The following is a 27,759-nucleotide window of genomic DNA, read 5'->3' on the forward strand; positions in this document are numbered from 1 at the left end:
TCCCCCCTGTCACTCACAGAGTAGGGCCGATAAGGGGAGTTGGGGCACCGCCCCCTGTCACACTCAGGGCAGGGCCAATCAGGGGGTTGGGGCACTGCACCCTGTCACACACAGAGCAGGGCCCATGAGGGGGTTAGGGTGCTGCACCCTGTCACACACAGAGCCGCAGGGGGATCAGGGGGTTGGGGAGCTCCCCCCTATCAGGCACAGAGCAGGGCTGATCAGGGAGTTGGGGCGCCTTCCCCTGTCACGAACAGAGCAGGGCAGATAGGGAGGTTGTGGCCCCACCCCCTGTCACACACAGAGCCGCAGGGCGATCAGGGGGTTTGGGCGCTGCCCCCTGTCACGCTGATCCCGGTGCCGGGAAGCATATTACCCTTTTACTATATAGGATAGAGGCCTGGTGCATGGGTAGGGGCTGGATGGTTTGCCCTGAAGGGTGTCCTGGATCAGGGTGGGGGTCCCCACTGAGGTGCCTGGCCAGCCTGGATGAGGGGATGATGGCTGTTTGCAGCTGGTCACACACCCTTCAGGGTGGAGGTCCCCACTGGGGTGCCTGGCCAGTCTGGGTGAGGGGCTGAGGGCTGTTTTCAGGCTGGTGGGTGACTGAAGCTCCCAACCGTTCCTTTTTTTCTTTTTTTTTTATTCTAGGCCAAGGCCTCTGCTGCTGAAAGCAGATATCTGGTTTGTTTCGGTTCTATAATCGAAACACTGTATCATCTCCAGCTCTGAGATCCCAGCCGGCTGAAAGCTGGTTTCTGGGGTTTTGTTTAGCTTCTATATTTGTTAGAATGTTTCAAACTGCCAGCTCAGAGGCCGGCAAGGCAGGCGGGGAACGTTGGAGTCCTCCTTCACTGAAGCAAGCAAGACTCATGTTCGCTTCCAGCTGCCTGGCTGCCGGCCGCCATCTTGGCTGGCAGTTAATTTGCATATCGCCCTGATTAGCCAATGGGAAGGGTAGCGGTCATACGCTAATTACCATGTTTCTCTTTTATTAGATAGGATATATATATATATATATATATATATATATATATATAATCCAACTCTTACATGGATATTGATAGAGTCCACTTTGACACTGATACTGAGAAATTCGCGCTTGAGAACAAAGTAATTTGATAATTATTGCTTTTTTTAATTTTAATTCATTTTTAAGATCCTTTTCTTAGACTATTTCTCCCCTCTTAAGAAAATTTTAATACTTTCCCACATAAACACATGTAAAGTTGAGAAACTTGAGTGAAAATTAGGCTGAACTATGTTTACTAGAGTAAGTGATCTTTTTTCACCTCCTTTATCTTGTATAGTTTGGAATTCAAACTGAATTTACATTCTCTTTGCTTTAATTACATACTGCTGGTAGAAAAAAAATGAAAAGTACTTTGACATTCTTAGTTTCTTAAATGGCATATATTTCCAGTTGGAAATACCTATCTAGTTTCCTGTCATCTCAAATTCTCCCACTGCCTTCCCGGAAGGCTTGAGCCCAGCTTCAGACGCTAGAATCAACCCTGACTGGGTGAAGAGTGAGTACAATTTAAATGGTTATAGTGGCTCAACATCAAGTCAAAGCTCACACTGACTTTTTCTCCAGTTTCAGTAACTGGCCTTCAACCTACCACAATTCTGGTAACCAAATTCCCATCTTGATTATTTCCTCATACCTAATTGTTCATTCTAACAAGTCTTTCACTCCACGCATTAAAAGCTTGTTCCTGTACCCCAGCCTCATTATCAGTTGGCAAATTAACCTACCTACAACTAATTGGGTACCTGTTTGGATCTATAATGTTGTTTGCTTCTAGATTTCTCACTACCCTGCTCCTCCCCTGATATGGCTGTCTTATGCCAGTGATGCAAGCCACTTGTCTCATCTGCCAGCTGGTTTCTGACCCATGCGCCCCTCGGTGTACCACGTTCTACCTGGTCAAACAACCTCCAATCACCCCTAGTTAAGTTTACCTTAGCCCTCTGCCTGTCCTATCACAGTCATGAAATGTAACATAATGAATTAAAATTTATAAATATAAGACAGCCTGATTTTGACCCACGAAAAGCATGAAATTAGGGATATAAGATTTTGAAATAAACTACTGTGATATCTACATATAAGTTGGAAAGTCTTAATGGAATGACAGATTGTGCTGCTTATTATGGCCAGCTAACAAAGACTTGCGTGACTTTGCCACTCATGGATTAGTAAATCTGCTGAATTGAATGCAAAAAAAAATGAAAAGAGATGTGATGATTCTTGGAATTAATATAGGTATTTCAGAAAGGAGAAGTTTTAAAAGTTTAGGAATATCATTAGTCATAGAAGTGAGGATAGTTCTTTATTCTAGTAAATTGAGTGATGAAGGTCACCCAACACTGACACAGGCTTTATATGCCAGCACAGAGGTTGGCAAACTTCTGATGAAGACCGGACAGGCAGTAAATGTTGTAGACTAGTGGTTCTCAACCTTCTGGCTCTTTAAATACAGTTCCTCATGTTGTGACCCAACCGTAAAATTATTTTCATTGCTACTTTATAACTGTAATGTTGCTAGTGTTATGAATCATAATGTAAATATCTGATATGCAGGATGGTCTTAGGCAACCCCTGTGAAAGGGTCGTTCGACCCCCGAAGGGTTCGCGACCCACAGGTTGAGAACTGCAGTTTTAGACTCTATTTCATTGACCCAACTCTGCCACTGTAGCTTGAAAGTCATAGACAATCTATATAATAAAAGCCTAAGCGACAGTTATGGCAGAATGACCAGAACGACCATTCGCTATGATGCGCACTGACCACCAGGGGGCAGACGCTCAATGCAGGAGCTTCCCCCTGGTGGTCAGTGCTCTCCCACAGGGGGAGCGCCGCTCAGCCAGAAGCTGGGCTCATGGCTGGCGAGCGCAGCAGCAGTGGCAGGAGCCTCTCCTGCCTCCACTGCAGCGCTAAGGAGCAGTGAGCAGGCAGGAGGTAAGGAGCTAGGGGTCCCAGACATCCCCCGAGGGGTCCTGGACTATGAGAGGGTACAGGCTGGGCTGAGGGACTCTCCCACCCCCCAGTACATGAATTTCGTGCGTCAGGCCTCTAGTAAGTAAATAAATGCCTGTAGATGTGTTCCAATAAAACTTTATTTATAAACACTGAAATAAAAATTTTGTACAATTTCATGTCACAAAATAGTCTTCTTTTGTTGTATTTTTAAGCACTTTAAAATGTAAAAACCACTCTTAACTCAAGGGTCATCTAAAAAATAGATGGTGGCCCATCTGTTCTAGTTTAATGCATATCTTCCCAGGCTTTCAGCATGTATGTTGTGTGTGGAGGGTTGGGGTAAAAAAGCTAATTTTTCACATATTCAAGAATATACTCTTCCTTATTTTTTTTTTTAAAAAAAGCCTTTTATATTTTTTTTAAGTATGCAGAGTTTTGCTTGACTATTTAGCAGTTTAAGTCCTCCATTAGAAAAATAGAGAATTTTTTTTAACACTCTTGGTTTTTATCAAATAACTAAAATGTAAATGGGAAGTAGCCAATGGATTATCTCTAAGCCTAAACAAAACAAACAAACAAAAGCCCGTGAAAGAGAAAGAACTCTTGAAAAATGAAGTAAGCTCTTGGAGAAGCTATTTCCAACTGTCCCACTCTGGTTGGGTTCCCAAATGGTTAACATTTGATTATAGAGTCACAGTACCTCCAAGTAACAAGGGACACAAGGGAGTAGTAGAAGTGAAACATTGCTCTCATTTATTTAGTAGCCACCTTGTAAATAAATACCAGTGCATCAGAGCTCCATTGCTAAAAATAGCAGTCGTGGGGCTGGAAGACTTTTATTATAAGGACGAGTAAACATAGGGGTGGAAGTACAGCAGATAATTAGTTTATATAATAGAGACGATTTCTTTTTATTTACAAATAATGCCCTCGATTACAACTTGTCTCGTAGGTTCTGGGTCTTCATATAAAATCATAGAAAAAAATTAAATGGATGGGGACAGGACCGCAAAACAGATCCAAGTATTTTTTCCCAGTGCCCTCCTGGCTTTGTCACTTTCTTCTCTCTCCCTTTCAGATTCATTTCACAGCCTTCTTATATTCATTTTACGTTGAGCATCTTGTCCCTCCTTCCTCAACTCCCTGGCTTCTTCTCCTTCTCCAACCCGTTGTATAGCGTTTGGAAATCTCCCTTTCTTTTTGCTCTTCACCTTGTGGTATCTACTAAAACCTTAAGAGAATCGCTGTATGTTCTGAAACTTCTGTGGGTTTCTAAGTGACGCTGAGCATGCTCAGTGGCTAGGGCAGGTTTTGTTGCCAGCAGCTTGCCTGATTCGACCTCTCCAAAAATAGACATTTAACTCGCTGAACTCCAGTTTAAGGATGAAATTCATTTTGCTCTCTCCTCATTTTAAAGGTTCAAAGGGGAGCAGCGAGGATCCCAAGGTCCCCCCGCCCTCACAGCCAATGAGGGGTCGGTGAGGGAGGAGCTTGGGGCTGCTCGGTGCAGCTTGAGCTTCTGAGCGAATCATCCCCGGTAGATGCAGTGGAGACTGAGCTCGGCTCGTCTGTCACAGCAGAACAAAACTAAAACAAAACCAAAAAAACACAGAAGAGGAGAAACGCTGCAGAGTATGGAACGCTGTAGCACTTTCTGAAATATTGGCTGGGGATCCCGTGGAGCATGATCTTTTAAAACTATCCTTTTTGAAGCTGGTTTGGGTATCTGGGAAAATGATACATATGCTAAATGCAGCAGCTGATCGAGTGAAATGGACCAGGTCGGGTGCTGCTAAAAGGGCCGCCTGCCTGGTGGCTGCGGCATATGCTATGAAAACCCTCTACCCCATCCTTAGCAAGCATTTAAAGCAAACTGGCCACGGGAAGAAAAAAGAAGCTCGTGGGGCTGCAGAGAACAGAGAAACACTGCATTGCACCGAGATCACTTGTAAAAAACCTTCGCCTGGAGTGAATGCAGATTTTTTCAAACAGCTACTAGAACTTCGGAAAATCCTCTTTCCAAAACTTGTGACCACGGAGACAGGGTGGCTCTGCCTCCACTCGGTGGCTCTCATCTCAAGAACCTTTCTGTCTATCTATGTGGCTGGTCTGGATGGAAAAATCGTAAAAAGCATTGTGGAAAAGAAGCCTCGGACTTTCATCATCAAACTGATCAAGTGGCTTCTGATTGCCATCCCTGCCACCTTTGTCAACAGTGCAATAAGGTACCTGGAATGCAAATTGGCTTTGGCCTTCAGAACTCGCCTAGTAGACCATGCCTATGAAACCTATTTTACAAATCAGACTTATTATAAAGTGATCAATATGGATGGGAGGCTGGCAAACCCTGACCAGTCTCTTACTGAAGATATTATGATGTTCTCCCAGTCTGTGGCTCACTTGTATTCCAATCTGACCAAACCTATTTTAGATGTAATTCTGACCTCCTACACCCTCATCCAGACTGCTACATCCAGAGGTGCGAGCCCAATTGGACCCACTCTATTAGCAGGACTTGTGGTATATGCCACTGCTAAAGTGTTGAAAGCCTGCTCTCCCAAGTTTGGTAAATTAGTGGCCGAAGAAGCGCATAGAAAAGGCTATTTACGGTATGTGCACTCCAGAATTATAGCCAATGTTGAAGAAATTGCCTTTTACAGAGGACATAAGGTAAGAGATATTAAGGTGATGGGTGAAATGTGAGCATGTTCAAGCTGCCACTTCAGTGCTAGATACCATCTGTTGTACTATTATTGATGGACCCACTTCTTTAGGGTTTTAGATTCCTATAACATCTTAAACCTTCATTAAAATACATGCTTCATTACCCTGTTTAATGACAAGCTGTTAAAAAATTATAGAGTGCAAACTTTTCTGAAGTTTCATGAGAATAAAATATTCAGCACTGTAGAAAATAGTCTACTTCACCCCTCTTACTCAAGTATGCTCAGAATTATCTCTAAAGCATTTTCTTAAAACTTAAATCCTAACTTAGTCGGTGGTTCTACAGAATTAGAAGAAAATATATGTTTGGAAACTAAGTGAACACGTTTCTATTGAGATGGAAATTTAGGGTGGTATTTTATTGTTGTTTTTCAAGGGGGGAAAACATGCTTTCATATGAAAAACAAGTTTGACAGTTTTGCATGCCTGGTCAATGATGGGCTGTCCTAAGTCTTAAGAAATTTAGGAGAGTGGGGCTCACCAATGCTTTTCCATTACACTTAGTACCATATTTTGACACAAATAAAAAGAGACAGTGAAATGAAATTTTGTCTAACTTTGATAGAAAAACTAAGATTAGAAATGAGGAGGAGGAAAGAGTTCCAGAGTGTTATTTTAAATATTAAAGATTTTCAACCTTAAGCAGATCCCTAAAATAGTTAGCCTAATTACCTAAAATTGCAATGCATGACAGTAACTTCATAATATTAAATATGGCAGAAATTTTAAGGTGATGCATCTGAAATCCTAATCCAAATGTCTGGCAAATAAAATATTAAGGTATTCTAAAGTTGAAAATGGTATTTTAATTACCAGGCAGAATTATTTAATTTTTAAAGCATCATCAATTATCAAAAAAAATTTTATAGCAGTACCAATCTGAAGAAACTTTAAAGCAAATTTAGAACTTCTACTCCCACTTGAAAATTGTCCTCATATGTTGTATTAATCATATTGATGTGTCAGTCTTCTTGAATCATTGAACTTAGTGATGTAAATTATATCATGCTGTAGGCTTCTTGAATTTAAGACAAAGTCCAATAAATTGAGTTAGTTCAAAACTGGAGTCTAATTACACATATATGTATCATATACTTATTTTCAGATAGTTTTGGTATAATCAAGAAGGATAAGATTCTAACATTGTTTATTCATTCTTACAGGATATTTGGTTTAAACATCTCATACGTATAATTTTAAAATCATGCTTAGAAATCACTTATATATATTTTACACTTACATATTTTTAGTATTATATTTACTGAGTATTTTTTTTTAATATTACAGGTATGATACATCTAAACAATAATGACTACATCTGATATTAATCTGTATTTATTGGTTGTTAGAATCATAGATAATACAATACTAAATAAAGCAAGCTAATATGTAACTTATCTTTAAAGTCCTCAAGCATACAATATTTATTTTGATAGCTCATGCTAAGTTAATTCTTAACTCTTTTTCTCTCTATAGGTAGAAATGAAACAACTCCAGAAAAGTTACAAAGCTTTAGCAGATCAGATGAACCTCATTTTATCGAAACGTTTGTGGTACATTATGATAGAACAGTTCTTGATGAAGTATGTTTGGAGCGGCAGTGGACTAATTATGGTGGCTGTACCTATTATCACTGCAACTGGCTTTGCAGATGGTGGTAATGGCATTTATGCTTAATCTCAAATATATGCTTAAGGTTATTTCTCTTGAAAGTATTACTGCTTGTTCTGTGTGAGTGAAACTGTATGTAGCCATTGTTCTATAGTCATTAATAGTCAGAAACAATGGAAGACTTTGCAATGTCCAAAGATAAGACCAGCAATATGAAAAAAAAAAGAGACAAGTTGATCAAAAGAACTTTCCAGTTCTGAAATATATCAGAGATCTCTGATGCAGTGTTTCTGGGAGTTGAACTTGAGCAATTTTAATTATACTGCCTTATATAAAATAATTCTCTAGTTTAACATTTAAACTCAAAACAAAATACCTTCAAAAAGAGTATAAGTTTTGTCATTGCCAACTTCAGTTGTGCACATCCAATGCATTTAATCTATAAATGTTCTATAACTGGGTCTGCTCTAATTTTATTTAAAAAGTTAGGCAACAAGGAATACTTTTTCACAAAGTGCTTCATGCCACGATACAAAGTCTGCTCTACTTGTAGGTAACATAGATAACCTCCTATGTAGCATGATTTGGTGGTATTGTGGGGGGAAAGTTTTACAAGTAGCAAGTGTCTAATTCTAGCCTATCACCATCTCAGTGGTTTTTGTCAACATTGTCATCCTTTGGAATAACAAAGAAAGATAAGGGCAAAAGGGGCATTAAAATGTTGTGTCTTACTTGATTGAGGTGGGAGTTTGGATCTTAATTGGCAGGGAGATAGGGGAATTAAAATAAAGAAGCAGCATTTCCTGTTCTTTCTGAATAATACAATATACCCCCTCCTGTCTGAAAACCACTTGACCAAATTGGCCTTGGTGTTGAAGGAGCTACAAAAGCCTGGGCCTTTCTCAGCTCTTGGCTTTCCCTCTATTTGCCTTTGTATGTGTTAGTCATATTAATCAAACTCCCCAAACCTCCGTTTCCTCATCTATAAAATGATCATCAGAAAGGCTACTTCGGAGGGTTGTTGTGAGGATTTAATGGAGTCATGTTTTGAAAGTACAGAGCATGCTCTGGATGTTCTCGATACAGGGTGACATTTATTATGTAAAAAACAAAAGGCAACACTAAAAATAATGTAACAGAATTCACATTATTTTGTGGTTATTTTTGCTGTAGTTATTTGTTTTAAGGCATCTAATAAAAACAAGCAAAAAATTACCACATGCTTTTACACTTGAACTGTACCTAAATACTTTAACCAATTCTTATAAAAACACTTGTCAAATTTGAGTCATTCTTAACCTACAATTGTTCATTTTAGTAATTAGGATTTGTCAAACCTTTGTGATAATGCTATACATATACCAAATTCAATACATATACTCCACAATTCAACAGTAGACACCGTGTTTAGACCACTGGAAAACGGAATTTTATCTGTTTTTATATTTTCAAATTTTATTTTTAAAATGTCATTTAAAAAACTTATATTGAAAAAGTCATTGTTATTAAGAGTATTCTTAGACTAAATCTTTTCATAATTAAATAAAAAAATTGCTTTTTCAAGCATATTAACAAAAAAAGTCACTTAAAAACCTATGTTCTTAAGATCAGTTTTATTAAGAAATTTGACAAAATTGTCAGATATTCATGCTATATTGAATCTTTTATATTAAAAGATTCTCTCTAAGTATATGGATATTTTTTAAGTTTCGTATATAATGTATACTAACAGCAACCCCAATTATAAGATTATGGGGTAGTTCTGTTAGTCCTTGGAAGCACTGGTCTTGTTAGAAAACCCTGGAGTAAACATAGAACAGGGAACATGCAGCTATTAATGGTGACAAATTAACCCCACAGAGACCACTAAGACATAAACAATGTATGCAAAGAATATAACAATCTTACTTCTGCAGGTGATGCAATAAGATGTTCAAAATACATCCTATGAATCCTGAAAACACCATATTAATTTAAAGAAACAGCATTAAAATTTTAGATGGGAATAATAACATTGATGCAAATGGAACTGATTCTTAAAACTTCTTTTCAAAAGAAAATGTTATACAAAGAAAAACAATATAAGAATTTCATAGAAGAAGAAATTCATAGGAGCTATAATCTCAATGAATTCCTATGACAAGATTATTATGAGAGTATGCCTCAATATCTTCTGTAATTTCTAAGGTTACTATATTTATGCTTATAATGTTTACATATATGTGTTTACTAAATATATTTGACCAACAATGACTTAACACATGAAAATATTATCATTTTACTCAGAAAAAATTATTTATTTTTAAGATAATGACATATCTTTGAGGCTTTAGGTCTTAGAATTGCATACCAGATAGTCTAATCTAGTCTTCCATCTCAGTTTACTCTTATGCCCTGAGTTGTCCCTTATGTTAGAGAGGAATTAAATGTATGACACTGTATATATATGAAATGGGTGAGTGAGAGGAATGGCAAAGAGAACAGGAAGAAAAAGGAAGACAGAGGAAAGAAGCAGGTCACTTTAAATCTAGACTCTGCTGTTTATTAGTATTCATCCTTCAGAAAGTTACATAAACTTCATATGCTTCAGTTTTCCTATCTTAACTGTAAAGATGATAATATATCATTTAAAGAATTATATGAAATTACATATATTGTATTAATGTGCTCTTACACAGTCCTTGGCAAATAGTAAGAACTTCGGTGGAAGCAATTGTTAATATTTATTTATATTCTTACCATGTAGGCTCTGGAGTCTAGAATCTGGCTCTTTTGTTTATTAGGCTGTATCTAAAGACAAATCGTTTCATCTTTTTGTGCTTTCATTTCCTCATTTTCAAAATGGGGGAAATGTTAGGGTAGTTAGGAGGATTAAAGAAGGTCACATATATAAAACTTGTAACAATACCTGCCCCATAGGAAGTGCTCAATAGATAGTTGCTGGTATGATTATTATTGTTAAAGGAGCAAGGCATTTGCAAGTGATTAGGACATCAGAGTAACATGCAGATAGGAGGACGAACCTACATAACTTTTGTGGGGGGAGGAGAAAAGAAAAATAGTTCTATAGTACAACTTTAAGAGAAATCTTGTGGTTAAGGGTAGGATCATGTTAATATTCATGTTCATGTTACAAAATTGCATATGGAATTATGCCATCTTCACATCAGAAGAGGACCTTACAGGTCATTTAATCTGGAGCCTGGGATTTACTCAAGTCACACAGACGGTCGAAGCATTAAGGCTAGAAAACATTATGTAACTCCTAGAGCTTTGCTTTTTCCCCCTTCATCATGTTGCCTCTATCTGAGCTCTTTGGGAACTTGATCTATAAGGAACTTCACTTAGTTTGAGACCAACTAATCATGGGACCAACTAATTGAAAAAGCATTGAAATAGTTTTATATAGTTTCTATTATATATTTTTAGAGGACATTGCCCCTTTGTTTGCTTTGCAGTAAGAGAAAAACTGAAATTACATGAAAGAAAAAATAGTTACCTAGGAGCTATAATCTCAAATTTTTAACATTATAAACCACTGTTGATATCATATCAAAAGCAGTTCTGGGTAAGGCCAGAGAAAGCTACCTATAGATCCCTCCTGCCAGACATTACCCCAGATGTCTTCACAGGCAGGGAAGAAAGCATCTCAGCCACTAGCACTGCCAGTATTATCTGCATAGTTTATATCAGGGTTTACTCTCTGTATTGTACAATTATATGGGTTTGGAAAAATAGATAATGATACAACCTTAGCTTTTTTAATCCTTTCTTGCCTTTTCAGTGAAATAACAAGATGTGTCCATGGCTGAATACACACTTCTTATTAGCAGAGCTGAACAGTGTCAGTAAAATAAGCAGATGTAATATTAAACATTAAATCCTTAAATGAGGAACTTTTGATAAAATATTTGGTAGGACCATAAATATTTGGTGAGTGCTTTAGGTCATGAATTTATATCTCTGACACTAAGGAATCTGGACCTAAAGAGTTTATGCAGTTGATTGTTGTGTGCATGATGAAATAGTACTGGCACTGCTTTCACAGTGCCTACCAAAGAACAACCAGTAGAATAAAAGTCAAATGAAATCTGTCCAGAGCTATTGGTAGTTTTGTTGCTGAAAACATGAAGAAAACCCAGTACACATTAACCTGCCAAAGCAACATGGGAAGTACCATGCCATATCAAACACAAGTCCGTCTGTGCTAGTTTCTTCTTAACAGAGGTTGTCAATGAAAGCTACTATTCAAACCCTTTTTAACCCAAATTCATAAAAATATTATAGTTATTTTCAATCATCAGCCAGATTCTTTGTGAGCCGATACTATTCTTAGTGCTTTAACTGATCCAGCATTTTGCTATTTTTGGTAGCTTGCTGAGAATCCTTTGGTAATTTTTGTGTGTGACTTATCTAAATTTTTTTCACACATTTAAATGTGTTTAAGAGTATCTACACTCTGTCCCTAGTCTATTTATCTAATATCTTTCACTCTTCAATTATACCAGTGCTCAAAGCTTTCCTTTTTACATTCTTCAAGGAAACTAACGTCAAGGGAAATAATGATAGTTCTTTAGAGCAGTGTTTAACAGAATAGACCAAATTAGATTCTCATAAAAGTCCCCGTGAGCGCATGGTGATTCTGATACTCAAATGAAATCAGTGCCTGACACTAACCCATACTTTATTTTGCCCAAGCTACTTGTTATTCTGTTGGTATTGCTTAAAATTTCCCTTCATGTCATTGCTTACGCCATACTTGTGATGTGTTAAAATTGTATGTGGCTTTTAAGGCCTCCCTCACCATCTACTTCTCCATAAAGCATTTCCCTGTCTCTTGCAGCAAGAAATGATTTTTTGTGAGCATTTGAGATCTTGTTTCCCTGAAATCATCGGTTTGGCTCAACTAAACTCTTATAAAAATTCCAAAAAAAATAATAATTTTTGCCTCCTCCAAATACCTCATATTAACTCCTATCATAGACTGCCCACAGCATAATTATTTGGGAACTTGACTTCTCTCTCTTACCAAACTGCAAGTTCCCCAAGGAAAAAGTCTGAAAATAACACTTACCTTTGCATGTCCTATGGCACATTACCTAATTTCTTATACATCTACGTGTTCAGTAAATGTCTGCTGAGTGAATTTTACTTATGCACAGATGCCTTTCAAATTCAGCTGAGCTGTTTATGAGCAAGTAAAGGTGAAAGTATCTAGTAGTCATAGTAGAGCACAAGTTAATTATATTGTTATGGAGAAAAAACCCTTCACATTGAGATAAATCAGAGAGAAATAAATATTAAAGTGGGCCTATGAGTATCTTATTATTCTAACATTTTCACTAATTTACAGCTTTTGATTTAGAACTTTTTAAATAATCTATAGAAGGACAAGATAGATAATGAAATAGATGGAAAGATTAAAGTAATGACCTGGAGAGAATAATTTTGAAGAATAAGACTAAATTGAGTAGATATGCACTAATAACTATAACTAGAGGAAATAATAACAGCTAACATTTAGAGCATGTATTATTATAGGCCATGGATTAGGCTAGCAGTTCCTTTGTATTTAACCTTTAAACCTCACAACAACTCTTGGAGATAGACTTGTTTAAGGTAGAACTATTATTTCCCTCATTTACATGTGAGAAAATCGGCGAGGAAGGATAAGTGGCTTACTCTACTTACCTTAGTACTTGCCAATATGTAGTAGAGCCTGGATACAAACCTAGCCTGACTCCTGACCATAATTTTGCATTGACAGTAAATTTGGTATGTTCATCCATCCATCCATCCATCTATGCATCCATTTAATATACATTAAGGAGTATTATGTGATAGACACTTAATCTGAGTACTAAGAATAAGGAATAAAACACACAGTCTTGCCCCTTGAGGAACTTACAGTCCATTAGAAAAGCTAGACCAGGGTTTCCACTGAAACCTGTACTAAAGAATTAACTCTAGCCTGGCTGGTGTGGCTCAGTGGTTGAATGTAGACCTATGAACCAGGAGGTCACAGTTTGATTCCCGGTCAGGGCACATGCCTGGGTTGTGGGCTTGATCCCCACTGTGGAGCATACAGGAGGCAGCCAATCAATGATTCTCTCTCATCATTGATATTTCTATCTTTCTCTCCCTCTCTCTTCCTCTATGAAATAAAAAAAAAGAACTCTTGAAGAGCTAGCAAAAAAAAAAAAGAATGGAAGTATATTAAAGTCAGACGAAATCATATATACAGGTATCAGAGGGTAAACAGAGCATTGCAAATTTGGGAGCTGCTGTACTAAGGTGAAGGTTGATTGAAACTGGTAGACAGAGACTAAATTATGAGGGTCGGCTAATTTGCACTTATATTAAAGGAACCACACTAGAAATATTTGCTTATATTAGTTAGTTGGATTTCATTGACCAAATCAATAGTATTTTATTCCTACAGTAAGGGTAGGGTGTTGGATTTGGAAAGGGTTGAAAGAATGCTAAATGAAAATAGTTCTTAATTCTTATGGATTTAATTGTTCTAGCTCTTTTTCTAGAAAAAAAATAAGACAAAAGGGAGCTTTCAAAAAATCTGGTACAATTATTCTATTTTCAATAATTCATTAAATATCTAGGAACTTGCTAATACTATTGAACATTTTACATATGGCTGTTGTAACCACAACTTCATTTGTATACAAAAAAAACATTTAGTTACTTGAAAAAAACTAAATAGTTTTGTAATTTGCTTTTATATTTAGAAGACGGCCAAAAACAAGGAATGGTTAGTGAACGGACAGAAGCCTTTACCACTGCTCGAAATTTATTGGCCTCTGGAGCTGATGCCATTGAACGGATTATGTCTTCATATAAAGAGGTACTTGCATTTCTTGTCAATCTGCGAGATATGTGAAAATCAAGCAAAATGTAAATTACCAGATATACTTAGTATTTTGAAAACATATCCTTATCAAAAATTGCAAAGAGGCCCTGGACAGGTGGCTCAGTTGGTTGGAGCGTTGTCCTGTACATCAAAAGGTTGCAGGTTCGATTCTCAGCCAGGCACATAGCTAGGTTGTGAGTTCACTCCTCGGTCGGGGTGGGTACGGGAGGCAACAAATCAATGTTCCTCTCTCAAATCAATGTTTCTCTTTGTCTCTCTTCCTTCCTCTCTAAAAATCAATGAAAATATATCCTTGGGTGAGGATTGAAAAAAATTGCGAAGTGTATAATAAAGTTAAGGGAGAACAATTCCCAAATGTATTGCTGCTAATACCCTTTAATTTTGACACTATCTATTGTAATTCCTCTTTTTTCTGTCTATATATGACATATTTGTTTTTAAACTAAAAAGAAAAGTCCTTAGGTGTGGATTCTAGAGACAGAGTGCCTAAAGTTAAATTCTTGCTCCAGTATTTACTAATTATGTGAACTTGATCAAGTTTCTTAACCTCTGTATATTTCCTCATCTGTTAAATGAAAATAGTGATAGCATTGACTTTATCAGAAAACAATACATATTATGTGCTGAATAAATGTTACTCAATAAAATTATTTATATACCTTGCAAACTTATGCTCATTCTTCATGACAAGTTAAGCCTCACCAAACACAAATAAATGTGCTTGTGATTTCACCTTCTTCCTACTTTCCCTGTAAAGTCTGGGTCTTCCTTGTCTGTGTTCACAGTACATCTGGTTTTTTACCACTTTATAATTGTCTATCTTCTGCACCAGACCTTGAGTGGAAAGTAGGAACTATCTTACCCATCTTTACATTCTTAATATTCATTTTAATAGTTGGAATATTATATGTGGTCAATAAATATTTATTGAAATAATGGTAATAAGACCTACAGATATGACAGGGTTAAGATTAAAAACCACTTTATTCAATTGAGATATTACTGATAATATTCCCATGGACAGTCAGTCTCACTATTAATTACTCATGCAACTTTTATATTAATATAAATTGCCAGATCAGCATTATAAATTTAGGTGCCTATTAAATCAGCCTTGAATTAAATTAGCATTTAAAGGAGTTATAAATTTTGTGATTTGCTGACAAAATTTTTCAGTTTTATTAAACAATTGAATTAAGTTGGTTTTGTTTTTTTAAACCAACAAAGTAAAACAGTTATTTAGGGCCATATACCAAAACAACTCAATTAAAACATTTTTTCAAATAGTAATTTTTATAATCTGAGACAGTTTTAGGGATTTTTTATATAACATATTATGTATCATTAAAATTAAACGACAAATAAAAATGTTATCTATCTCTCATTAACACTTTGCTATCTAAGTCACAGAAAGAATATCAATTGGTTTTTCTAGATCATCTCCAACACAATAAATAATTGCATTTTGCTTTATTCTGCCTGAATGTGCTTTGAGTCATAGAATGGTCACAGCCAATCTTACTACTACTGTGACAGCGTATGAAAGTACTATGCATTCTTTGCTAGCTCCAGAGGTAACAAGGTTCCTTTTTAGAGTCCTTCTCTTGTATTCCAAAGTAATTAACCCACAGTCACATTTTCAGTTTTTTTCAGACACTCTTTGCCCACTCCACCTTGCAGCTTGGTCTACTACGTCATTGCCTCCTGCCTTTCTTTAACTGACCTTTTCATTTGGTTCTGGATTTTTTTCTATGCAAATATATTTACCCAGATTTCCTTTGAATCTGTATTTTGTTAATCTTTAGCTCTGTTTTTCTCTACCTGGAAACTCAAGAAATTCTTCTAGATAACATTTTAGAAATTACCCTTTAAATGTTTATAACATTAACATATAGAAATGCAATACTAATCTAATTACAGGCTCTCACACACAGTAGAGACATGTGGTAGAGGCTTTTAGCAATAGCACCTACTTATTTACTGCTTAATCTTTGCACACACAAAATTCTTACCTAAATGTCAGCATTGTTGAATTATTTCACAATTTATTGTTTAAGAAACATTCATTAGTGACATGCCTTGCTTATTAGTACCAATTTCCTTATAAACATTTCTGTAAGGAAATGGTTTTTGTGCTTTCCTTTTCACTGAGAAAGATGGTCTTGACAGAAGATGAGTCACATTTTACAGTACCTTGATAACAAGATGTTCTTTTAATAGAAAAACAGCTGGAGATTCCATCTAAATTGGACAACTGGCCGAATAAAAGCAAGACACCACTGGACTGAAGCAGAGATTTTATCTTGTGTTATTTTACATTCTCTCCTAGAAAAAAAGTCATATTTAATGTTTTTCTTTGGCCATCTAAATCATGCGTTGCCTGAAAAGATCGTGAATTGTGGGATTTGGACTGAAAATGATTTAAAGTTTTCATTGAGCTCACTCCCAATATTAGTATCCTCTAGCAGGGGTATTTTCTCTGGCCAAGTAGGGAATTTTGATAATCAATTTGACTCAGAAACATTCATTTTATAATGAGAAAAAAATGTATTTTTCTTCTATTTAAAATCTTCCATTTTAAATTGAAGAAAAAAATACCAAAATAAAGAATTTTTATTTCCTTGAATGAATTTAAGCTTTTCACAAAATTTCTAACTTTCTATAAATGAAATTTGTCATGTAAATGAGCTAAATAAGAAATTTGACTGAAAGGTTTTTAAGTTTCACTAATATTCTGAAATTTCTTATTTTGAACCCTGACTTGAATGAATAAATTTTAATGTATTTTATAATTCCAATCAATCTTACATTGACACCTTGCTATGTTGCGCGCTCTCGCTCTCTCTCTCTCTTTCTCTAAATTGATCTCAGAGAGGAAGGGAAAAGGAGAGAGAGATAGAAACATCAATGATGAGAGAAAATCATTGAATGGCTGCTGCCTGCAAGTCCCACATTAGGGATCAAGCCCACAACCCAGGCATGTGGCCTGCCCGGGAATTGAACCGTGATCTCCCTGTTCATAGGTCGACACTCAACCACTGAGCCATGCTGGCTGGGCAGCTATGTTGCTTTCTTGGTAACATTTTTACTGTTACTTGTTTTCGTTATCAGATGTATTATCTATTTTCATGACTAATAAAATAGGACCTTTGATGTTAAATCAAGAAGCTTATATGAAGGTACATTTATTTAAAAGTCTATCTTGGGTATATTAACTCTATATTATTTCTCTGCATTGGTTTTAGGTCACTGAATTAGCAGGCTATACTACTCGAGTGTACAATATGTTTTGGGTATTTGATGAAGTTAACAGAGGCATTTATAAGAGAACTGCTGTCGTGCAAGAATCTGAAAACCATGACAAGAATGGAGCTAATATAGAATTACCTTTCAGTGACACACTGGAAATCAAAGGTTTTAAACTCAGTTTTTTAATTGTTGACAGTATTATAGATGTCCCTCATTTTTTCACTTTTTGCCCCCTTCCACCCAGCTTCCACCCCACCCTAGGCCTTCCCCAGACTACTGTTTGTGTCCATGGATTATGCATGTATGCATGTATGTTCTTTGGTTAATCTCTTCTCGTTCACCCCATCCCCCTATCCACTGAAATCTGTCTAAATGCTTTTAGTTTTTTTTAGTTTTTTATATTTAAGTGTTTATCAACAGAACCAAAGTTTTTTAGATGATAGCCTTTAATTGTTACAAGGAGCCAACATTTAATTATTTAAACAATTATTCCCAAAGTTAGTGTTGCAATTTGAGGAGTGGTGACTAACATTAGCATAAAAAATATTATGCTACTTTTATTTAGGACAAAATTTCTAGAATTAACTTTGGAAACTGCACATATGGCAGAATGAATTGTTTACTTTTAAGATTAACAGAACTAGAGCTAATATCACATTGTTCTTCATTCTGTGTTTTAAAACTTAAGTTTGGTTGTCCTACTTTTTAGAATTGTGTTATTCTGTATCTTAATTCCTTGTTGCAGGACTGTGTTTATTCAGAAGAAAAGTTAATTTAGAGAAATAGTGGTTATAAAGACTATGGCTAGGTTACATCAGATAGAGTTTGCCTTTGCTCTCATGATTTTGACATCAGATTATTGCAAAATAAAATTTCTGATAGAAATTTTCTAAATAGATGTGTCAAAATATCCCAGTATGCATTAAACTTTGCTTTAAACATAACATATATATTTCCATTTATTTCTATGATTTATAACTGTGAAGTATCTTTTAAGATACTTAATTAGCAATAACATGTGATGACTTTTCTAACTTAAAATGTTCCTTAACTCACAGGAAAAGTTATTGATGTGGATCATGGAATTATTTGTGAAAATGTTCCCATAATTACACCAACGGGAGAAGTGGTGGCTTCCAGTCTAAACTTCAAAGTAAGATGATATTCAAGAATCTTCTGATTGTTGCCATCACACTAATACAAAACAACTCAGAATTCATATACCTTATGTTAAATACTTGGAGGAGCATATGGACAGGAGGGGAAATCAAGAAAGGTATGCACAGTGGCTCAATTACAGAAGCAGTTACTTCCTCAAAAAGCAGAGAAAAAGAGAAATTTGATTTCTACTGCTTTATTGTCAGGTTATATATCAAAATTGTAGTGTACTGAGAGCCTTTGCTAGGTAACTTTTGAGAGCAATAGGAAATTTCCTCAAAAATTATTATCTGGAAATAAATTTTAATTTTTTTTCTTATAGGAATTACTCAAAAACTTCAAGCCTGAATTATAATAAATTTACTAAAATATGAGGTTAAAGGTCATTAGCAGGTTTACTTCTGTTATTACAGATTCTCTAAATTTAATTGTGCTTTAAATAATCACATCTTCTGTTAGAAAAAAATCAGATTTGTGGATTGGAATTTAGTTTCTAATAACTCTGTTGAGAATAAGAGTTATTATTTAACATTTTACATCTTGATGATGTAAAAACAGTCAATAAACCTAAGGCCTTTATTTAAAGCACTGTAAAATTCAGATATTTTGGAATTTAAGTACAAAATAATTTGCTCATAAGCATTAATGACTGTAATGAAAGTGTAAGAGCTTTAGTTCAAAGAGACGATTGGACATGAAAACAGAATTAAAAATATGACAATACATGTGCTAAATGCTTTTAGTATGGACTTTGTAGTCAAGTTTTAATTATTAAAGATGGTATTTACCAATGAATAAGGGAGCAGGAAAAGGATAAGTACTGAACAAGGAAAATTCTGTGTTAATAAATATAAGAGAAATTGTGTTTTAACTACAATTGATGAGGCTTTACCTTTCCATTTATAGACCTATAGAGTTCTTTAATTATTTGGATCTGAGCATGATACCAATTAGGTGCCAAAGGTACACCGTAATCTTAAATAAATTTGAAATAAAACATTTGACGAGGCATACATAGAATATTTCATTACTTATTAGTAGTTCAGCAATTTATAATTTATAACTTTTTGTATAGAGATTTTCTTTCTCTTTTTTTGGTCAGGTTCGGTTTATTTTTTTTCTTTATTATTATTATTTTTTATTAAATTGGGGTGACAATGGTCAACATGAACAGATAGGTTTCAGGTGTGGGTTTCTATGTTACAAGATCTGTATATTGCAGCGTGTGCCCACCACCCAAAGTCAGATCTTCTGCTGTCACCTTATATTAGGATCCCCTCCTCCCTTAACCCCCTTCCCTCTGACAACCACCACACTGCTGTCTGTGTTCACAAGTTCCAGTTTTATATCCCACATATGAGTGAAACCATATCGTTCTTAGCTTTTTCTGACTGACTTATTTTACTTAGCATAATATTCTCAAGGCTCATGCATGTTGTTGCAAATGGCACTATTTCATCCTTTCTTATGTCTGAGTAGTATTCCATTGTGTATATGTACTACATCTTCTTTATCCAGTCCTCTATTGTAGAACACTTTGGTTGTTTAAGTTCATAATATCAATTTTTATTCTTACACTTATTAAATAGAGTAAGAGTCTTAAATTCTGCCACCTACTAATTATATAATTGTGGACATCATCCTCTTTCTTTTCTTTAATATATTTTTATTGATTTCAGAGAGGAAGGGAGAAGGAGAGAGAGATAGAAATATCAATGATGAGAGAGTATCATTGATCAACTGCCTCCTGCACGCCCCCTACTGGGGATCGAGCCCACAATCCGGGCATGTGCCCTTGACAGGAATCGAACCTGGGACCCCTCAGTGTACAGGTTGATGCTCTATCCACTGAGCCAAACCAACTAGGGCCATCACCCTCTTTCTGTAAAAACTTCAGAGCTCAGTTTATTTTTATATGAAATAAATTTTTAAATAATATAATAAAAGTGTTACATATTTTAAAGTGCTACAAAGATGTTATTATAGTACACTTTTATAATAATTGTTTATTTTTTACTCAGACAGGAAGTTTTATTTGAAGTCTCAGGTCCCTAAATATAATAGAAAGTTGTTTCCTTTGCATGGATTGACAAACAGGTTTTTAAAGGAAAAGGTTCTCTTTTGTTGGCCTTTCAGAATTTAAAAAACAACAACAAACATTTGGAGAATAAAATTTAATAAATGTGAGAATTCTTTTTTAATATAATTTTCATTGATTTCAGAGAGGAAGGGAGAGGGAGAGAGAGAGAGAGAGAAACAGCAATGTGAGAGGGATCATTGATTGGCTGCCTCCTACACACCCCATACTGGGGATTGAGCCCACAACCCATGACTTCCTGGTCCGTAGTTCAAAGCTCAACATGTAGTCAGCTGAGCAAGGAATTCTTTATACTTCACAATCTCTGTGTGCTAAATATCAGAAAACATGTTAAAAATATAAATGTAGTAAAATCTCCTATTATGACTCAAAATGCGTTACATTTCTAAGAATTCCTAACAGAGAATGACCCTATTAAAATATTTTGTGAGCCCTAACCAGTTTGGCTCAGTGGATAGAGCATCGGCCTGCGGACTCAAGGATCCCAGGTTCGATTCTGGTCAAGGGCATGTACCTTGGTTGCGGGCACATCCCCAGTAGGGGGTGTGCAGGAGGCAGCTGATCGATGTTTCTCTCTCATCGATGTTTCTAACTCTCTATCCCTCTCCCTTCCTCTCTGTAAAAAGTCAATAAAATATATTTAAAATATATATATATTTTGTGAATGTGCCTTTTGCCATGACAGATACTTTTAAAAACATCATTTGTGAAGTATTTATGCTTCTACAACATTTAACTTCCTTAGTCCTCTTTCTAGTCAAAGAGCGCAGCAAATCACAAATTAATTCTTTCTGGGTTTTCCTCAGGATTTTCCTTTGAACTTTATTGTATCAAAATAGCATTTTAGTTTGCTTACAATTAAAGAGAAAAAAATATCTATTTTTTTAGAAAAAAAAAATCTGTAGATTTTGTAGACTCAAGCTTGCTTCTATCTTATATCCTTGTGATGGTATCTTTGCTGCTTAGAATGCTCTTCCCCCAGATCTGACTAGTTGCTTCTCATCACCCAGGCTCAGCCAAAATGTTACCTCCTCAAAGAGGACTTTTCTGACCACCTAGTCAAAAGAAGCCCCCACACCAGACTCACAACGCCACCATCTTTCCCTAATAAACTTTCTTATTTTGCTGTCATCCTAGCATTTACCACTACTTAATTTTTGTTCATGTTCTTATTATTGTCTTTCCCATTGGAATGTAAGTTCTATGAGAACAAGGACTTTGTCTTAGCCAACACTGTAACTACTATGCCTAGAAGAATGTCAGGCACATGGTAGATATTCAAACAATGTTTGGCAAGGAAATGTCTAATTATTTAGACAGAATGTGAATCTGAACCATTTTTGCTTTACATATACTTATTATATACATTCCTAATTCCTTTATCTAACCTCCATCCCAACCCTTCTTTTTTCTTTCCCTTCCCCACTTCCTTCCTCTCCCCACTACATTCTTTCAACAAAAAGATTTCAGCTTATGGTTTACACAGCAAATGAGTCAAGGATAGACATTGAACTGGTTGGTCCCTTATACTGACATAATGCAAATAATATGCTCTTTCATTTTTGAGTTTTCAATATGATGTATTCTACATCATTGATACTTAGATATTTGTATCCATACTATACAAAGATATAGCTACACATATATTGTACTTTCTTTCTCTCATACTTTCATACTATATTCATTTTTAAATCACTAATTAAAAATATAGTTGTTCTTAGAAGTAGATGACATTTTTAAATGGTGTTTCTTTTCCTTGTTCTTCACAATATCCTTTGAATACCACATTAAGATAACTTCCCAATCCTGAGTAGAAAGGTAACTCATGATATTTAAATGTTTACATTTAAATGGTAAATAAGATGAGAGATTCTAAAGAGAAATGTCCAATCAATAATGGATAAATAACTTTTGATTTATTGTTATACCTATATAACTGTGTGTATATATATGTATACATGCACACACATATATAAAATATATATATATGTTTTAATGCATCCCTAGACATAAGACTAAATTACAACCCTCTTATTTTCTTCTGCCTTGGTTTAGTAAACATATTTTATTTATCTTTGAATAAAGCGGAACTGGAATAAATTTATCTCTCTGATTATGAGCTTTTGTGATTTCTGTAACATTTCAGACTGCTGAAGTACAAAATTACACAACCCAGCTGGCTCTTAGAATAACAGTGTTTTATAGCTAATAACTCCAACTGACAAATACAATGAAGTTGTATTTTCATTCAATATAAAGTTAAATAAATATTAATATAAATAAAATGAAATTGAATATATTTTAATTTAAATTTTAACAGTGTCCTATTTTCCATGTGGTTATGTTTCTACATGTGTATAGTATCTGATTACAAGGTCCCAATTAAAATTTTGGAAAGCCAAATGCTCATTTCAAGAAGATTCATTGTCTTTGAGATTGGATTAATTTATAATACTTTTAGCTTCAGAGCATAGTCAAAGCCAACTTTGAGGCTGTTGATTCTGATTTCTTTGATTCCTTGCCCATCCTAGGTTATCATGTGTTTGAAAGGTTTTTTTTAATAAATCACTTTTAAATGCTGCCAAAGAAATTATTTTGCAGTTTGTAATTTTATTTCTTACTTTAGGTACAAGAAGGAATGCATCTTTTGATTACTGGTCCCAATGGTTGTGGGAAGAGTTCTCTCTTCAGAATTTTAAGTGGGCTCTGGCCTGTGTATAAGGGAGTCCTCTATAAACCACCTCCCCAGCATATGTTCTATATTCCACAAAGGTAGGTAAAATTTTTTATATTACAAGAATCAATTTTCTTTACTTTTTAATTCTCTTGATTCCTTAGGCTCTTCAGTTTGTAATATTTAAGCATGTTTCACTAGAGAAACTATTAAGGAAATAAAAATTCAGTTCTAAAAGGGACCATGCCACTTTCAGGACAATATCACTTCTGTTCACTTTAACATTTGACTGGATATAATGAACATTCAAAGGATATAGATGTTAATGTCAAGGAATAACAGGCTAGTCCAAAGAATAATTAGGTCACTTTAGATGTCAGAATATCTCTTCTCACAGAAAAAATTGCACTTGGATAGTATACTAATCCTTTCATCAAGCTGCTTACATTCCTATGTTCTAAAATTGTTCAGTTATGTTTAAAGAGCCTCTATCAAATAGTTTTTGTTACATTTATGCTATATGATTAATTAATGATTTGAAAATATGCAAAGTAAGCATAGAAATATTAAAAAGGAACATTATTCTGAAGTTTTTAGTCATCTTCATAAAAAAATTTAAAAATATCTAAACACAGTTATACTTGCAAATTTGCATCATTCATTGGGAATAAGAGCAGATGAAATCTGAAGAAGAGATATACCTTATACTCATCTGACCCAGTAATTTTTTCCATCTATCCTCACCCTGGGTTAGGTAGATAACACAGAGTACTCTTATTATATTAAGAGGACTATTTTGTGGAAGCCAATAGAGCACATAGGGTATAGTCCCAGAGAAAATATAAATGTTACATGATGTATGGAGCTATCACATGTCTCCTTTGCCCCTTTTTCTTTGTCAGAAAGTGTTTGTACCATCCTGCCCACGGGTCTAAATTTTAGACCATATGTTATAGTTAGGCAGATGAAGTTTTGTGTAACTTTTTCTTTAAAGTAAGATCTATGGTAATAGCAGGAAGCTACCTGACATGTAAGAGGATGAAGAAATGCATTGGCAGTAAGAAAATATTGAGTACAAGCAATATCATGGATACGCATGTTTAACAGAAAATAGATGACCATCTTGTGACACCAGAATCATTTTCTCTTTTTGTCTGGGAAACCTTCTGAAGCAGAAAGCTAAATTATACCCCCAAAGTTTAAGTTTCAGACATTATTGTGTTAAGTAGACTGATTCTAATTTTTGAGGAAAATATTGTTATACCATAGAATTCTACTTTCTTAATAAAATTATGTACATAAATCTTATGTTTTTAGCTATTTTAAATTTCATATGTAAATTGAAGGATACAGTTCTCAAATATAGCTGTGACCTAAGCAATATAAGACAGTCCAAAGACATAGGAAAGTACATAATCCAGGGAATCATCCTTCAGAACTGAAGGAGAAATAAGGACTTTCCCAGACAAAAGCTGAGGGGATTTGTTCACTAGACCTGCCTTATAAGAAACGCTGCAAGTTCTTCAAACTGAAATGAAAGGATGCCAATCAGTAACATAAAAATATACAACATACTGATAAAGGTAAACATATAGTCAAATTCAGAATACTGTAATATGGTGGTGTGTTACTCACTTAACTATTAGTATAAAGGTTAAAGAACAAAAGTATTAATAATAACTATAACTAGTATAATTTGTTAATGAATACTTTATATAAAAAGAAGTAATTGCCACTTTAAAAACATAAAAGGGGGAGAATAAAATGGTAGAGGTGTTTGTATGCAATAACAATTAAGTTATTATTGTAAAACAGACTGTTATAAGATGTTTTATATAAGCCTCATGGGAATCATAAATCAAAAGCATGTAGTAGATTCACAATAGATCAAGAGAAGGGAATCAGCACATACCACTACAGAAAATCACCAACTCACAAAACAAGACTGTAAAGAAGAAGAAAGGAACAAGAGAAGTACAAAATAGCCAGAAAACAATAAATGGGATTAAATTCCTTAACTCTAATAATTACTCTAAATGTAAATAGACTGAATTCTCTAACAAAATCCAACTATATACTACCTACAAGAGGTTCACTTCAGCCTAAAGGACAAACATAGACTGAAAGTGAAGGGATCCAAAGATATTCTATGCAAATAGAAACCAAAGGAGAGCAAGGAGAGCTATTCTTAGACAAAATAGACTTTAAGCCAAAAATGGTAACAAGAGACAAAGAAAGTCATTATATAATGATAATGCGATCAATTCATCCAGAATATATAATAATTGTAATATGTACAGACCCAATATCAAAACACCTTAATATATTAAGCAAATACTAACAGATCTGAAGAAAGATCGTTGGGGACTTCAGTACCCCACTTTCAACATTGGATACATCATCCCAACAGAAAATTAACAAGGAAACATTGGACTTGAACCATACTTTAAACAGAATAGACCTAACAGACATATACAGACGTTTCATCCAGCAGCAGCACAATATACATTCTTCACAAGAAAAAGCATTTGACAAAATAAAACATGGTTTCATGATAAAAAAAAAAAAACTCTCAAAAAAGTGGGTATAGAAGGAACATACCTGGACATAATAAAAGTCATATGCCACAAACCCACAGCTAATATAATACTCAACAGTACAAAGTTGAAAGCTAGGAACAAAACAAGGATGCCTACTCTCACAGTCTTGTTCAACATAGCACTGGAAGTCCTAACTGGAGTGATCAGGCAAGATAAAGAAATAAAAGACATCCAAATCAAAAGGAAAGGAGTAAAATAAGCTTCATTTGCAGATGATATGATCTTACATATAAAAAATTTTAAAGTCTCCACCAAAAACATTTAGAACAAATTTAGTAAGTTCTAGGATACAAAATCACATACAGAAATCAATCATGTTTCTATGCACTAGCAACAAACTATCTGAAAAGGAAAGGAAATAAAGAAAACAGTCCCATTTATATTAGCATCAAAAAACAATAAAGTTCATCATCATAAATTTAACTAAGGAGGCGAAAAGTCTATACATTGAAAACTATAAGACTTTAATGAAAGAAACTAACAAATGGAAAGATACCCCATTTTCATGGATTGTAAGAATATTGTTAAAATATCAATATTACCCAAAGCCATTTATAGATTCTGTGCAATTCTAATGTCCTTGTTGACAGAAATACAAAAAACAAAACTAAAATTTTTGTGAAACTACAAAAGACCTGAATAGTAAAAGCAATCATAAGAAAGAAGAACAAATCCAGAAACATCACACTTCCTGATTTCAAACTATACTATAAGCTTATAGTCATCAAAACAGTATAGTACTGTAATAAAAAATAGACATAAACCAGCGGTTCTCAACCTGTGGGTCAAGACCCCTTTGGGGGTCGAACAACCCTTTCACAGGGGTCGCCTAAGACCATCCTGAATATCAGATATTTACATTATGATTCATAACAGTAGCAACATTACAGTTAGGAAGTAGCAACAAAAATAATTTTATGGTTGGGTCACAACATGAGGAACTATATTTAAAGGGCCAGAAGGTTGAGAACTACTGACTTAGACTAATGGAACAGAATTGAGGACTCAGAAATAAACACCTGTCAGTTAATATTTGACAAGGGAGCCAAGTCTACTTAATTAAGAAAAGATAGTCTCTTTAATAAATGATGCTGGGAAAACAGACAACCACATACAGAAAAATGAAATTGTTCCCCTATCTTATACCACTATCAAGAATGAACTCAAATTGATTAACGACTTGAATGTGAGACCTGAAACCATAAAACTCTTAGAAGAAAACATAGGAAATAAACTCCTTGGCATTGGTCTGGGCAATTAAATTTTTGCATGTGAAACCAAAAGCAAAGCAACACATGCAAAAATCAGTAAGTGGGACTACATCAAACTGAAAAGCTTCTGCACAGCTAAAGAGGCAATAAAAATAAAAATAAAAGAAACAGCAACCCACAGAATGGGAGAAAATATTTGCAAATCTTATGTCTGATAGTGGTTTAATATACAAAAAAATAAAGAAGTCATATAACTCACATTTATATATATAATGGAATATTATTCAGCCATGAGAAAGAAGGAAATCCTGCCATTTGTGACAACATGATTGAAATTTGAGGACATTGTGCTAGGCAGAATAAGTCAGACAAAGGCAGATGCTGTGTGACAGCACTTATATGTGTGATCTAAAAACATCAAACTTGTAGAAACAGAGAAATGAAACTTTAATACTAGGGTCTGGAGAGTGGGGGTAGAGGGAGATGTTGATCAAGAGTTAGAAGATATATAAGTTCTAGAAATATAGTGCACAGCATTATGATTACAGTTAACAATGACAT

At 35.0% G+C, this 27,759-nt stretch overlaps 1 protein-coding gene across 2 annotated transcripts in view; it reads left to right on the forward strand.

Annotated features, from left to right (window-relative positions):
• Positions 1 to 4,285: 4,285 nt before the first annotated feature.
• Positions 4,286 to 27,759, forward strand: part of ABCD2 (ATP binding cassette subfamily D member 2) — a 50,216-nt gene continuing 26,742 nt past the window's right edge. The window contains exons 1-6 of one of the 2 annotated variants that reach the window (XM_006086734.1): positions 4,286 to 5,657; positions 7,188 to 7,368; positions 14,066 to 14,181; positions 17,454 to 17,622; positions 18,516 to 18,610; positions 23,340 to 23,485. In XM_006086734.1, coding sequence (XP_006086796.1) covers positions 4,722 to 5,657; positions 7,188 to 7,368; positions 14,066 to 14,181; positions 17,454 to 17,622; positions 18,516 to 18,610; positions 23,340 to 23,485 — 1,643 coding nt within the window. In that variant the 5' untranslated portion in view covers positions 4,286 to 4,721. Of the gene's footprint in view, positions 5,658 to 7,187; positions 7,369 to 14,059; positions 14,182 to 17,453; positions 17,623 to 18,515; positions 18,611 to 23,339; positions 23,486 to 27,759 lie in introns of both variants that reach the window. The other variant, XM_023752263.1, reaches the window with a different exon arrangement.

The sequence above is a fragment of the Myotis lucifugus genome, unplaced genomic scaffold, assembly GCF_000147115.1.
Source record: "Myotis lucifugus unplaced genomic scaffold, Myoluc2.0 scaffold_30, whole genome shotgun sequence".
Classification (NCBI taxonomy): Eukaryota; Metazoa; Chordata; class Mammalia; order Chiroptera; family Vespertilionidae; genus Myotis; species Myotis lucifugus.